This window comes from Ciconia boyciana, chromosome 5, assembly GCF_034638445.1.
Source record: "Ciconia boyciana chromosome 5, ASM3463844v1, whole genome shotgun sequence".
Lineage (NCBI taxonomy): Eukaryota > Metazoa > Chordata > Aves > Ciconiiformes > Ciconiidae > Ciconia > Ciconia boyciana.
Genome location: NC_132938.1, coordinates 54483445 through 54498987, shown reverse-complemented (window position 1 = coordinate 54498987; position 15543 = coordinate 54483445). Strand labels below are relative to the sequence as shown.

General features: G+C 41.7%; 1 protein-coding gene across 1 annotated transcript in view; it reads left to right on the top strand.

Moving 5' to 3' along the window:
• The window catches only part of UNC5C (unc-5 netrin receptor C), a 269375-nt gene that overhangs the window by 186132 nt on the left and 67700 nt on the right, over positions 1-15543 (top strand). Inside the window, exon 3 of the mRNA XM_072861768.1 lies at positions 5565-5708. Within this exon, the coding sequence (XP_072717869.1) occupies positions 5565-5708 (144 nt within the window). The remainder of the gene's footprint in view (positions 1-5564; positions 5709-15543) is intronic.

The window sequence follows — 15543 nt, the reverse complement described above, 5'->3', positions numbered from 1 at the left end:
TTATTTTATTGAAATTAATAACTGTATATGCTGTGCTACTAAATATGTAAAATTGTCACTCATGAAGAACCTGTTTAATTCATGGGACTGGGACGTAATCACAGACTGGTTATGCCAAACGTCCTGAGCCTTCTTGTAAGCCATCCTCCATCCTCAACTGGACAGAAGACTATTACGGGTAAAAGGATATCTTAGACCGGTTTATTTAGTCTCCTAATGGCTACAGGGTTTTGGACCTCTCTTTAAGGAAATTCCATCAATGTAATGTCTTTTTCTGGTGCCAGGTTTAGGTAAGTGTGTTAAATCTGACTGATCTGTGTGTATAAATAGCCCCAGCCTTGAGCAACATCTGTGACATCTTTTATAACCCAGCAGATCCAGATCTGTATACTCAGGACCCAGAGAGGACAGCAAATATTTTTGGTTTTGTTTTTTCCTGAGATTTTTTTACTTCCTTGTACTCAAGTTGTAAAACTTCTTACATTGCTTCTCTCTTGGGAATGCTGCAGTTATTCACCGAGATCAGAAAAGAAATGCTTGTGCAGAAAGAGCCCACCAACCTAGGAATGCATTTTTAAGGATCTGTGTTTTTTTCAGTGAACAATCTTAAGGTACAATTACCGTTTATTTTGGGGAATTGCTTTAAATTGCTTTGATTTTCTGCATTTTCATTTTAAAGCTCCTCTCTTCACAATCTTCTTGTTGCCAGAAGTAGGGTAGTGATAATTAGACCAAATATCTTCACATATCTGTCTTCATACCCAAGATCCAGATGGGGCTGCAAGAGGCTACAGAAACAGTTCTCGCTTTGTTGCATGCAAATCAAGTTTGGACAGTGCAAGCAAATGCTTTTCCCCGTCACATTCTAGCTATTCATCACAGGGAGAGTACGAGTTAGAAATACTATATAGATGCTCTTTATAGATTTATATGCACTAGAAGGGACCTGTCAAGCATTCTAGCTGCCCACATTTCTGTTATCTCCCTTCAGCTGTGTTTGTTATTGCATTGCTTTAAAATAGGAAGATCCTGACTTCTTGTGGATTGTGCCACCATCTATGTGATTATATTAATTCTGGAAGTATGCAGCTTACCCAAGTGGTGTGAGAAAACATTTATGCCCATATCTTCACCTGCTGTATAGCTTAGCCATCTGAGGAACTAGACTGAAAAATTAAATATATTTCTAATAAAGAAGGTAAGGTAGATGAGAGATTCTTTGTGAGAGGGTGACATTTTGTTACTTAGCACTGTGGCAAAGTAGAATTGGCCAATACCAGGTACGTTATATGCTGCATAAATTATTGCAAATCTTTTAATCTGTCTTGTCCTAAATATATTTAGGCAAAATATAGGGATTCATTGTATAAAGTGACTTCTAATTTTGCACTCAGAGGTTGTGCACTCACCTATAATCACACAATTCGATAAACAGTTGTCTGAACTACAGGCACAGAATGTCACATTGTCTGGAAATGTTGAGACATGGGTTATTCAACTTTTTTCTTTTTTCCTTTTTTGTTTATGACTCCAGCTACTGTTCTTTCATGTAGAAGCAGAAGCAGCTTCAACAGGGATAAGATGAAGATCTCTGTTTGAAGTCATCATATGAGGGTTGTCCTGTGTTTGGTGCCCATGTGAGGTGAATAAGCGATACATGCCTGAATGAAAGCAGACAGACTGTACCAGCTCCTCTGGGCCATCCGATGTACACCAGTATGTGAGCTGGTAACAAGGCAGTTGCTATCTGAGGTATCTCAGCAAATTACATTTTTTGTAATGTAGCCTAGAAAGGGATTTTCTATTAGGGGTTACGTTGAAGTGTGTTAGCAGAAGGCATAGGATTGCAAGTTGGTACAACAAGGGAAACGCATCCCTTTGCGCTTGCCCGAGACTGAGGCTGGGTGTATTTCAGCTGGTGAGATGTTTCTCCTAAATCAATGTGTCTGTTTGTACAATTAGGTGCCCATAGGTGATGCTGGGAAGGAGTGGTTGAATCAGCTTCGAGTTGAGGCCAGTTGGGGCCAGTTCTGTTTACTATCTTTATCAATGATCTGGACGAAGGGATCGAGTGCACTCTCAGTAAGTTTGCAGATGACACCAAGTTGGGTGGGTGTGTTGATCTGCTTGAGGGTAGGAAGGCTCTACAGAGGGACCTGGACAAGCTGGATCCATGGGTTGAGACCAATTGTATGAGGTTCAACAAGGCCAAGTGCAAGGTCCTGCGCTTGGGCCACAGCAACCCCATGCAATGCTACAGGCTTGGGGAAAAGCAGCTGGAAAGCTGCCAGGCAGAGAAGGACCTGGGGGTGTTGGTTGACAGCCGCCTGAATACAAGCCGGAGTGTGCCTAGGTGGCCAAGAAGGCCAATGGCATCCTGGCTTGTATCAGGAATAGTGTGGCCAGCAGGACTAGGGAAGTGACCGTGCCCCTGTACTTGGCACTGGTGAGGCCACACCTCGAATACTGTGTTCAGTTTTGGGCCCCTCACTACAAGAGAGACGTTGAGGTGCTGGAGCGTGTCCAGAGGAGGGCAACAAAGCTGGTGAAGGGTCTAGAGCAGAAGTCTGATGAGGAGCGGCTGAGGGAACTGGGGTTGTTTAGCCTGGAGAAAAGGAGGCTGAGGGGAGACCTTATCGCTCTCTACAACTACCTGAAAGGAGGCTGTAGCAAGGTGGGGGTCGGTCTCTTCTCCCAGGTAACAAGTGATAGGACGAGAGGAAATGGCCTCAAGTTGCGCCAGGGGAGGTTTAGACTGGATATTAGGAAATTCTACTTCACTGAAAGGGTTATCAAGCATTGGAAGAGGCTGCCCAGGGAAGTGGTTGAGTCGCCATCCCTGGAGGTATTTAAAAGACATTTGGATGAGGTGCTTAGGGACATGGTGTAGTGGTGGACTTGGCAGTGTTAGGTTTACGGTTGGACTCGATGATCTTAAAGGTCTTTTCCAACCTATACGATTCTGTGATTCTGTGAGTTCTGGCCATGGAGCCTTACATCCTGGATGATCTCATGGTATCATCAACTGGTTTGATACATTTTGAACTCTAGGAAACATAGTTTGCCTTAGTGACAAAGACACAATGATTTTTTTTGGTTGTAAGCAGAAACAGGTGGCATCTATTTGGTATGTAGAGAAGGTGTGCATCTCTTTGGTCATGGCACAGCTGTTGATATTACTCAAAGATCAAAGGCCAAATAACTGTGAATAACCTGAAACCTATCAGTACTTCACAGCTGTCCCAAAAGACATTACCTGGAGTAGCTTGTTATTTTGAATTAGAAAGTATCTCAGGAAGTCAGAGATAAAAAGTTCTGCTGGTGCATTCAGTGGGAGCTATTTATTGTATGGTTTTGTATCTTCAACAGACTATCAGAAAATGGTATTTGTGTCCTGAATGTTAAGACTATCTCATAATCATTATTAACCAGTACTGTCATTAGGAGCCTGCTTACTTTAGCCCTCGGGTAACAAAGTTCACTGCTCCATCAAGCTCTGTCATAATCAGACTTATTATAAAAACATAATATTGTAACCTTCAAAGGCTCCCTGGGCTAGTGCTGTAAAAACTGGGAATGAACTGAAGTAATCTTTAGGCTAACAGCAGTTGCACTGGGAAAATATACCCATTTTTATGCATGTAATGTACGTGCTCCCTCCCCACCCTCTTCATGCTCTTCTCAACAGGACAAAAGCTATCCCTCAGACCCCTTTTGGAGCCAAATTAGCTCATCAAAGCAGAACAAGTTTATAACACAGTGTTCACTGCATATCAAATGCCCATGCACCGCTTTGATTTCCATTCTTTGGAGTGCAGTTGCCATATTTTGAGTATTGCATTTCAAGGAGGAAAGCTATTAAGTGTTTCCCCCAAACTAGCTGATTATTCAATGGCTAAAGATGTCAAGGATAATGAAATAAAAAGGCAGCTAGGCTGTGATAGTCTCTAGCAGGAAAATGCATCTCATTAGAATGCATTCCCACCAGAGAAGTCTATGGTATTACATGCATGAATTCCTTTCTGCTGTTAAGTTGTTAACCAAGTTTTGGATGCAAACAGCATGCAGCCTCAATGACAGTGCACAAGTGTGTACAAACAGTGATTAATCGTTAGCTCCCTGAATGGAGCCTCTGTGAGGCTGGAGGCAAATCAAAGGGCTGGCCTGGTTTCCAGTGCTTGAGGAATGTGCCGTGCTGTACAACTGAGAACAGTCACATTATGAATATCGCCTTGTAAGCTGTGTGGCAGGAGGCTGATTGTAGCTGGTCTCCACGGTCTCAAGTCTGCGCTCGGCAGAAGGACCTGCCCTTTGGTGTTTGGTGATGGGGACAAACTAGGCACACTGTGATCCAAGGATCTTTCAGTTGAGTTTCCTGGCAATTCTGGAAGGAAAAAGAAAATCAGTCCCACTACACAAAATATTTGTATGTGAATTTATATATTCAAGGCTGTTTGCGAGAGTGCATTTTTGAAAAGGCGATGGTGTTTTCTACAGGCAGACACACATTAGGAGTTTATTGATACTTTGGCATCGGCAACAAGGACCAAATATGCTGACAAGAGGTGTAAGCACTCTCTCCCACCCCCACCCAGTACCTTGGCTGGAATTAAGAGTGTTTTGACCATCTTGAGGCAGAGAAAGGAGTTGTGTCAGTATGAAACACAGTGGTTGTCGTTAGAAGGTCAACACATTACCAACAATCCTTGCAGTGGTGTCTGAGACACCGCAATATTTCCTTGCACTTAGAAAAATGCAAAACAGCTTCCCAACAGAGAGCACCGTGTGGGCAGATATCGGTCTGCTTGGAAGGATAGCGAGTGGGTCTCGCCCATCGTCATCAGTGCGACTGTGGGTTTGGGGGGATTGCGCTGAGATGCGTTATAGAGGGCAGGGCCAGGGAGACCGTCAGACACTGAAGTGTATTGCACTGTATTATAAAAATCACCTAAAAATATTACAGTATCTGCAGTATGTATGACAGTAATAGTCCCCAAATGGGCAGCTTGCAATAACGGTACTGCAGCACATATGCCCATCATTACAGAGTATCAGGACATTTTCTGCAATGGTAAAACCCATTTTCCTGGGCAGTTCAGTGTCAGAGTAAACAAGTCTTCTCCCTGTGCTGTATCTGTCTAGCAAAAAGAGATGAGATACAGGAGCGCTAAGGGAGTCATATAAATTGAATGACTCTGTGGTTTTATGATATTCGTATGAAAATAAAACTGAGCTGGATCGTCACTTGATGTAAATTGTCCTAGGGACACGGTACAATTTATATCAGCTGAGGTGCTGTTCCTCTTATTTGTCTAACATACATGCAGTATGTCACAAAATTCAAAATCACAGTGATTAGTTTTTCATTCACCCAATTCTCTTATTATGCAGATGAAGTGTGGCTTTTTTTCCTTCACGTCCTTATGACGGTCCATGTTGCTGAGTAGATATTGGTAGAGAGCTGTAAGGTCTCACAACAACTTTGCAAGCAGAATTTTGTTCCTACACTTCTTTATTTCTATCTGTAAGCATAACATTGACCAGTGTTACTTGTACCCTGACAGGTCTGATTGTCCGAGAGGTAAGCATTGAGATTTCCCGCCAGCAAGTTGAGGAGCTCTTTGGACCTGAAGATTATTGGTGCCAGTGCGTTGCCTGGAGCTCAGCAGGCACCACCAAGAGCCGGAAAGCCTATGTCCGCATTGCATGTGAGTGTCTTTACTCTGAGTGTTGAGTTGATGGTGTTTGGCTGAGGAAAAGTGGAGTTTCTGCTGTTTGGGAGAGAGATTTTGTTTCCAACCAGCTAGGCTTTGTATTTTCTGCAGTTATTGATGCATACTAAAATTAAGGCCTTCAGAAGCATTTGTAAGAATTTGAGTTTATCCTGTTCTTAAGACCAAAATCTCATTCTTCTCCTTTGTGTGGGGGTAAAGCATCAAAAACAATATTTCTTGAGTACAGCTATATGTCTCAAGAAAAGTGTCTGAAGCTAATGAGTAGGAATATTACCAAAGCAAGCTATGAAATGAGGTGACAGCTGTTCCTTTCACAGAGTCACAGAATAGTTGAGGCTGGAAGGGACCTCAGGAGGTCATCTCGTCCAACCCTGCTGCTCAAGCAGGGCCACCTAGAGCCAGTTGCCCAGGACTGATTCCAGATGGCTTTTTAATATCTCCAAGGAGGGAGACTCTACCACCTCTCTGGGCAACCTGTGCCAGTGCTCGGTCACCCTCACAGTGAAAAAGTGTTCCTTGATGTTCAGAGGGAACCTCCTGTGTTTCAGTTTGTGCCAATTGCCTTTGGTCCTTGTCACCGGACACTGGTGAAAAGAGCCTGGCTCCGTCCTTGTTACACCCTCCCTTCAGGTATTCGTACACATGGGTGAGATCCCCCTGAGCCTTCTCTTCTCTGTGCTGAACAGTCCCAGCTCTCTCAGCCTTTCCTTGTAGGAGATGGTGGTTGTCTTTGTGGCCCTTTGCTGAACTCTCTCCAGTATGTCTATGTCTCTCTTGTACTGAGGAGCCCAGAACTGGACCCTGTACTCCAGGTGTGGCCTCACCAGTGCTGAGTAGAGGGCAAGGATCACCTCCCTCGGCCTGCTGGCAATACTTTTTCTAATGCAGCCCAGGATACCGTTCGCCTTCTTTGCAGAAAGGGCACATTGCTGACTCATGGTCAACTTGGTGTCCACCAGGACCCCCAGATCCTTTTCTGCAAAGCTGAAAGAATATATCTCTCCAATCATATGATAAAGCTGCTCTTCCTTAACAAAGAAAAAAGTGTTTTTGTGTTTAGTGTATCGTGTAATCAGATTGGTAATACAAGATTGAAAGTGATAATCTCAACCCTAATATTTCATCATTGTTATTCATGGCTACTAACCTCAGTATTTATTTTGAACCATTCCCAGCTTAGACCCCAAGAACGCAGGGCAACCAGTTCCCTGAAAACAGTTCTTCGTTTGACTGTACAAATATTTAATGTTCATTAATTTTCAAAGAGGTGCTTTTCTTTGTAATAGAGTAGTCACACTGGGGACTCCCATTTCTCTTTCACATGATGAAATCCTGTTTTGTATAATGGGAACAAAATATATCATCTGGAATTGTATCTCTTCCGCTGTTTTCACCTCAGCAAAAACACAGTTTGTGAGAAAAGGTCATTAGAAGCTGTGTTTGCAGCATACTTATATTTCCTGCACTGTGCCTAACAATTTATAATGAGAGAATTATTCCAGCCAAATAAAGCTTTTCACAGACACGTTAGAGGAAGGACTCTCTGTCATTTAAAACTCTCCATTTAGAGCTGAATTCTCCTTTTGTTCTTGCAAAAGTATTATGGGGTTAAATCATTGAAGAGGAGTTACCTTCTGTATAAATATCCAGATACAGATCTAGGAGGTGCAATTTAAATACCCATTTTTGAATGCTTTCAGTCCAAGTAACTGACTGGAAGTAGAGGACCTGTACTTTTGAGTGCAGGACTAGCCTCAGAGAATAATTTCCCCAGGGGTAAGGGGAATTAAAATTATTGTACAGTCTTCCTGCAAAATTAGAAATGCCATTACATATGTGCATAGTGCTTTCCCATGGCAGGAAACTTTTCAACGCTTTGAGCATTTTCTTTTTCTGTACTGAAACAAAAGAGAGCGATTTCAATTTTTTTTCTTCTAAGCAGTCAGCACTTCAGAGAGGCTTAGAAATGTTTGAACCATTTTTTTTAGATTATGACTCCTAAGTTAACTCATTAAGTAAATTTTCATGTCCTGCCAGTTAGCCCTTGACAGATGACCATTAAATTAATGCAGTTTAGAAGTCTGAGTGTATTTCACTTGACGGTTAAGTAACTTTTGTATACTGCCATACCTATGCATTTAATTTCTATATAACACATAATCATTACACATGTATGCAAGTTATTTTATATCAATTTACATTTCTTCCCAGGTGTCCAAATTTCTATTGAAGGCACTCATAAAATTTGCTTTTTCTTACCATATTTTGGAGAGAGAGGAACAATCAGTTCAATGATTTTTCTAGAGTCTTGGTGGGTTTTTTTAAAACAGTCTAATTAAATAAATTCCAGGGAGTTTTATGTGCCTATAATTCAAACATGGCTTTGTATTTTAGTGCAGTCTTTTTAACCTCTTGTTCCTGAATTTGGGGTTCTTGGGTAGCTGTGACACAGGCAAATCACTTAGACTCCTTGGGATTAAGGGCCAAAGTGTTAGGCCTTCAAACTGTGGATTTTCAAACAGCAGCAAAAGCACGTTCTCTGCAAAACTGTCAATTTCCAATTTCACAGATTTCTGTAAATTTCTCAGGTAACTCAGGAACTTAGGAACTCAAACAGATGATGTGGGGTACATGCCTTACTTTGTGATGCCATTTCACCTACAAGATCCCTATTTCAAACTGTGGACTCAGATACACCGATACTCGTCTAAATTCACAGCCTTGACATCAGAGGACTGAATCTGTACTGGCAATATAATAGTTGTTTCCTATCTAAACTTTAAACACAGCTGGTAAGTCTTCTGATGGCTGCACAATGTGCCATGAGTCTGGGATGCAAGGTAGGGTCCATGCAGTATTTATTAATCTAGAAAATCAAGGGTGTCCAAAATTCAAGAGGGGCAGAAGAGCCCATTTCTCCAGCTCTATGCCTGCAGCTATAGTTGCATGTTTGTCACCAATGCAGTCTTCACTTTTAATTGGTACAAAAAGTGAGCACTGACACCTTTGGGAAAGGTGAGGGGTAAATGGAGCATGTAAAGTGCTCTGCTTAAGTTATGTTATTATTTATTTTCATACCTGAACCTGGTGATTTCATCTCGACAGGTACAACTGTAACATAACTAGCCATACCTAGCACATTAAGAAAAGCTTCTCTCCTTCTCCCTCTTCCTCTTCCTCTCCTCCTCCTCATCCTCTTTCTCCTTCTCCTTCTTCTTTTCTCCTTCTCTTTCTCTCTTTTCTCCCTTATGCCCACCGGTCTTATTCTGGAATTGTTGTGTCCTCTCAAGGGCTGGAGCTGCACTCCATTAAAATAAACAAAAAAAATAGCATTCAGCATCTCTGTTCACTGAGCGTGTAATAGAATTAACTGAAAAGTAATTTGAAAGTGTGAAAAATGTGCATCCTGGAAAAGCAGCTTGTATTTGTTTAATGCAGGGTCAGGCATGTGTCAGAAGGTACATAACAACCTAGTCAATGAAAGTTCTCTGTGAAAATCAATTGCAACATCGCTCCAGCCAAGAGCTTCAGTTATTCAGGAAGGGAGTAATCTATAAATATGGAGTGAAGATGCTGCTGGTTTTCAAAGGCTGCCCATGCTAGCAATACAAACAGGAAAAGAGTCTGAGTCTAAAGCCAACATCCTGGCTTCTCTAAGTGTTCAGGGCATTTAACAGCATCTCGCCGTTGCACTCCTGGATGACGAGTATGCTAGGAAATCACTCTCTTCTGGGCAGGCTGTTTCTGAAAAGGAAGAGAAACAATAGGTGATAGAAACATCACTATTTTCAGTTTTTTTCCTGTTTCATGGAATTCATCTTCCTGAGGCATTGGTCTCCCCATGAGAACAGAGCTGAGCATTTCATCCTCTTAAACCAGCAGATTTGTTGGGATTAATTTTCACTTTGCCATTCTAGATATCTCAGTAACCACAAAGTAGGGACACCTAATGTATATCTTAGTAGAGCTGGGAATATATAATTTTCTGAGATATTGGCCTATGAAAGTGCTAAAACGCATTTCCTATTTATTCACACATTTCTTATTTATTCTAGGCACATCCTGTCAGGAGCATAGGAGTCACTAATATGTTTTGATACAGTTTTTCTGCTCAATTAAAAAAATGTTATTTTTGTGGAGGGAGGAAGGAGGGGTTTTGGGTAGCTTTATCTTTGGTTGAAAAAAACCCAAGCCCAATATAAAGTTTTAATGTGAATTTTATGTAACAAGACTGATGTCATTGAACAGATAAAAGCTAACAGGGCAAAATTCCTGTTAAAAGGATGAATGAGGCCTGAGCCTGTGTAACCGAGAGTAGAGTTAAACCCACTGGAAAATACATCTGATAAAGACTAAACAATAGCTGCAGGATTTGACCTAATTTTTAGATCAGATAATAAAGGGGTGTCTAAGACAAATTGCTCTGAGCCCATGTGCATAAAGCAGGCTCACTTTTCAGTTGCTCCAGTTTGGTGTTGCTGTAGCATCACTGACTTCATGACGTTAACCCAGGCTGTCCTCAGAAAATATAGTAAGAATATAAGCCCTAAATCTGCTGCCTGATTTTGGATTTGTTGAAAACCTGTAAGAAAATAGCAGCTTTCTCTGTAGTTTCTGTTACCTGATCTTTTTTGGTGTAATGAATGTGAATATTCTTTTCCTTTGTTCATTATCTAAAATCAGAATTAAAAAAAATAATAATAATTTTAAAAAGCCTCGATATAGTAAGGAACTGCACTTGTTAATCTTTTGTATAATTTGATATTAGTTTCCTATGTACTTATCTAAAAGCGTTTTTTCCCCCCAGGCATTTTTTCAAAGGAATGTAGCTAATATATACATGTCAGATACTGTATACTGATAAGATAAATGCAGTACAGAAAAGTAGACTAGTTCACCTGATGGTTTATCTTTACTTACAAGGGGTATGCAGTCGGACAAAGAAACAGATATGAAAAAAAAAATCGCAGATTCTTTACTGACACTCGGTTATCTCACCGTTTAGTACTGGGGCCCGTGCTCCATGTTACATTGCTGCAGTGCCTTTCTTCCCTCTCTTCACACACCTAATCCAAGCAATGCTGTGAGGACATGCTCTTGTAGCCACCAAAGTATTAAAGCACATTGCAATAGATACAACGTTGGGTGGATGTCGAGATAAGGAGAGAGAGCTGGGAAGGACGTCACTTGAAAATTTTAACAGAAAGGTATATCCAGGATATGCAGTATTAAAAAAATAAAGCAAAAATATGTTTTGTGCACTTCGATAAGTGTGTATGAGAGTTAGCAGAGGTAGGACCTTAATTCCTTCCTTGTGTACCTTTTAAGTTGCTACTAATCGATATCTGCTGCTTGTAGTTAATAAAGGGATAACTGAGGCACGTGGTCTTGAGCTGAGATTACTGAAGAGAGAACGGCAGATCACAGAAAGGGCAGCAGAGAAGTTAACTGAGCATTTAACATATTTGATACTACCACTCTGCTTTTGCTCCTGACAGGCATGTTTCTGTAGCACTTCCCAAGTTAGCAGGCGTGACTGACTCCCAAACTTAAGGATGCAGTTGCAACAGTAATAAATACAAATCACATTGCTTTGTAATAAAGGGCTAAGGCTTTATAAATTAAGATGGACTTGACTTCACTGTTAGCATTGCTTAAAAGACAAGAAGAAACCATTTTACTGAATTTATATGAATTTAATCCCTCAGTAGGAGCCTTGAGAATATCCTACTTATGCTGTCATGCCTAAGGAATTATCATATTTCAGTAGAGTCTGCTTAGTGCTTGATGGTGAAGCATAGATACAGTCGGGAAGTTCACAAAATTTTGTGTATATTTTGGTAGTGACCAGACAGCTGTGTGAGTCAGATTAATGTATCAGAAGAGCAACAACAAAATACCATGTTTGTACAAATTATTTTCTAGTTTAGTGTTTCAGTGTGTTGTAAATTCAGTTCTACATATGAATTGCAATGTATACCTGATGTTTCTAATGTTTACCTTTAGTACCTTTAGTATATCTGTCATCTAAAAAGGCACCTGTTGAGGTTAGGTCATTTGCACTTTACATTTAGATTTATTTGAAAAAAAACAACTTTGGATTTCATCTTCAATCACCAAATGAAATGATGAATAGAATTAAGTTTATAAGTTAGTTTGCAGGTTAAGCTTACAAAGAAAAACAAGAAATATCGAGCTATTAAGTAAAAATATAAAAGGAGGAGAACAGTGTGATCGATGTACACCTGGGAACCCATCTGCTCAGTGAATTCTTGGTAAAGTTTGCTTGCTTGTATTTTTACAGTTGTATCAATACCAAATGTGTTGAGTGGGTCGTTCTTCATTATAAGCATAGCTCACATGGAAGCTGTCTTGCAAAAGAATGTTTTGTCTTACCAGGACCTGGCTGAACTAGCTTAGAGCTGAAGAGAGGAGGGGAAAAAATGGTTTTTCTGCAGACGTGCAGGCAGTGAGTCTCCAAGGAGTCGTCAGGGTGCAGTGTTATCCCCAGCTGGCTGAAGATGCCATCGGCAGAATGAGGGGCTGGCAGGCGTGCACCTCCCATTTGCTCAGGCTGTACGTTCGTAGGCAATAAAAGAGGGAGGGTCCTGGGCTCAGGCAAAGTGTCTTGCGGATTGTAGCCTGGCAAGCAACGGGTGTTCCTCACCTCATTCTGTACGTCAGGTCAGCGGAGGTAGCAGCCTGAATCCCCCAAACATGTTGTGCACTTTCAAGAAGTCTGCTTCAGTCCCCATCAGCTTTTCGGCTGTGAAAGCTGATGCTGCTTCTTGTCTTCGTGGAATGGCAGCCCAAGGCCTCGTTCCCTGGGCTGCCAGAGGGCTATGGAGAAGCTCAGCCCAAGCCATGGGCTGCCAGGGATCTTTGGAAAGGGGGAAGCTCCACCGTCCCTGATGTTCCTCTCCAGGCTGAGAAGATGGCTGGGGCAGCCTTGTGGTGCCGCGGCATTTGTCTTTAGGGCTGGCCAGATGTGAAACAGCCCCTCCAGAGACGGAAAGAGTGGCACAGAATTGTGTATTGAGCATAGAGTCGGGGTTTGGAGGTGTTGACTTATTTCCTCCATCCTCAGCTCCAGCCGCTGATGCCTGGGCCAGCTGAGAGCACAGCCCGGTCCAGCCGCGATCTCATCCGTGAGCAGCAGCACACTGAAGGAGGGCAGGAGGCTTTGATCAACACCCAGCGTGTGGCTGGTACAGCAGGGGACTCCGCAGGGCGAGGTGCCACACTGACAAAGCCACTGAGAGAGGTTTCAGAGGGATCCCCTGGGTTACAGAGTGATGACGCTCCTGTGACTGTCTCAGTGGAAATCTGGCTTGATCTAATTAACAACAGAGAGCTGGAACCACGCAAGGACAAAATGGAAAAAAAAAGGAGTTTTTTGTACCTAACCTTTCCATTACTTACCCACCAGTGCGATTGATCCCTGCACAAAGGTCGTAGACTCAGCTGTGAACAGAAAAGAGAGGCCAAAGTATGCCTGATAGCACATGGTTTCTTACATTTAGAACTGCAATTCAGTCTCTGATGGCTTTTTTGAAGAAAAAGGCGTCTCAACTCCACCCGCATTGTGGAAAGGGATGGAAGAGGAACAAGCCAGTTTTACAAGTCAAGAAACATTAGTCGTGTTCCTCTAACTCAGCATCAGTCATCCAAGATTGGGAATAAATGCAGTGAGATGTGTTTTCACAAGCATGTGGATCCTCTGTGATTTTGTAGAACATCCGTGGCATTTTCCCAGTCGTTTTCCACAATTATTTTTCTGTTTGGGTATTTCTTATTAGGCTAGGTAAAATTAAAACAGCATTGAATCTTGCCTCTTGAGAACACTCTCAACAGTAGGAGGTAGACTTGAAGTGGAGAGCTTGGCTACCTATTAATCCTCTAATAATGGTTAAAATAATACCAAGCCATTTTCCCTTTTTTTCTAGTGTTTTAATTGCATTTTTTGCTTATTACATGTTTGGTTTTATATGAATGCCTGTATATACTTACCCATATAAAGCAAGCTATCTTCTATATGGAAATATGTACTTCTTGTGAAGGTCTTTTCACATTCTTAAAACCTTATTTCTCTGAAAGCACACCCCAAACGTAGTTCTCTCAATGGGCATACTTAATATGAAAGTTGGATAGAAAATAATGTGGTTTTTCTTTTTGTGCTCTCAAAGCTAGCTCATTTTTTGAATTGTTTGTTATTGAAGGAAAGTTGACGTTGGAGTTACTAGAAGGAGCACAGCGTCTTTAAGGTCTACCAAGGGCAGAAATTCATCTCTCCCTGACAGGAATGCTGCATTGTTCTGTTTGTTTATGGTTTACATCTAATTCCTGGCTGACAAGTGTCCGTTTTTCATGCTCATTCATTAGTCACCCTTGCGTTAGCACTGCCTTGAAGGCGTCTGGTCTGCCTCTTATCACATTTCTCAGAAATGATAAAAGATATCCTTAAAGTTTTACCCACCCACCCATCACAGTAAAACCCAGAACAGCAAAGAGATAGAATGCATTTGATTAAAAACAAGAATAGGGTCATTCTTTGCTCTTTCTTAGAAGTTGACAGGTAGAAAAGGAAGTGGGGAAATGCCATGAGTTCCTGTAGAAACTATTACCTTTAGCAGGTGAAAATGCAACTTCTGAGTGGTTTGTAAGCGAAAAATGCATTAAATGTAAAAGAAAGTAATTTAGCAGTGCATCAAAATTAAGATCTAATGCCCCTCTCCCCAAAAAAGCATAGCAATTCAGGAATAAAGCTAACAATATGGTGTACACTGAGATTCTGATTTCCCATTACACTATTTCAGTTTTATGCTTGTGGAAATTCTCTCATTTCAATGCAGCTCTGAATGCAGCCATCTGTCCTTCCCAGAGAGGGTTGTGCAGGAGTATTTCAGGAGTCTTGGAGGAAAGTCTCATCTTAAGTATGCTGTAAATGTGCTGCAATATATGCCACAAGAGCCCCCTCTGAATTTACTAAGACTATACGTTAGTAAAGAAAATAGAGTCTGGCTCAAGGTGGCAGACCAGAATTTTAATTCTTCTCCTTGGTTTCTTTTTATGGAGACAGCCTTGAAGGGAAGTTAGAGGCGGGGGAAAATGCCCGGTGGGGGTGCAGGCTGTCCCCTGAGCCTGGCAGTGACATCCCAGCTCCAGCGGGGTGAAATATGTGAGAGAGCTGGTGAGAAAAACAAGACGGACCCCTCAGCATCGCTGCCCACCAGGGCTCGCTCCACTCCGGAGAGATGAGCTGTGGCCGCAGTATTACCTGCATAAGGGGAGGAAGAGTATTGCTAACACAGACAATCAGGGATTATTCTACATTACCAAAACAATAATGGAAAGAAAGTGCAACTGCCTTTCTCTTGTGTCTCTCCCTATTGAAGGTGAGGGTAGAGAAGGCTCGCTGTCAGCGTCGCATTACCAGGGCTGCGGCCGACCCGAGGCTTTAATAATTCACACTGCCTCTTCACAGACAAAGAGGTCCTGAACCAGAATGGATCAAATGTTTTATTGTTTTGCTTCTTCAGGCATATTTTCTGAAGATTGTTAAAACTTTTCTTTTTTTTTTTTTTAAATGGGATGTATGTTATTTGTCTTTCACCGTTCTCTGGGAAAATGTATCCCTTCTGTCCTTGCTTGCAAGCAATTGTAACTTATACGACACTCTGAAAAAGTGAAAATTGTTATTGAAAATACTCTGCTTGGAAAAGATCCAAAGTCCCTCAGTACATTAACAAGCTCACCCACTCCCGGTCAACAGTGCGAGTTTGCCACGATGACTATAATTGTTAAATGG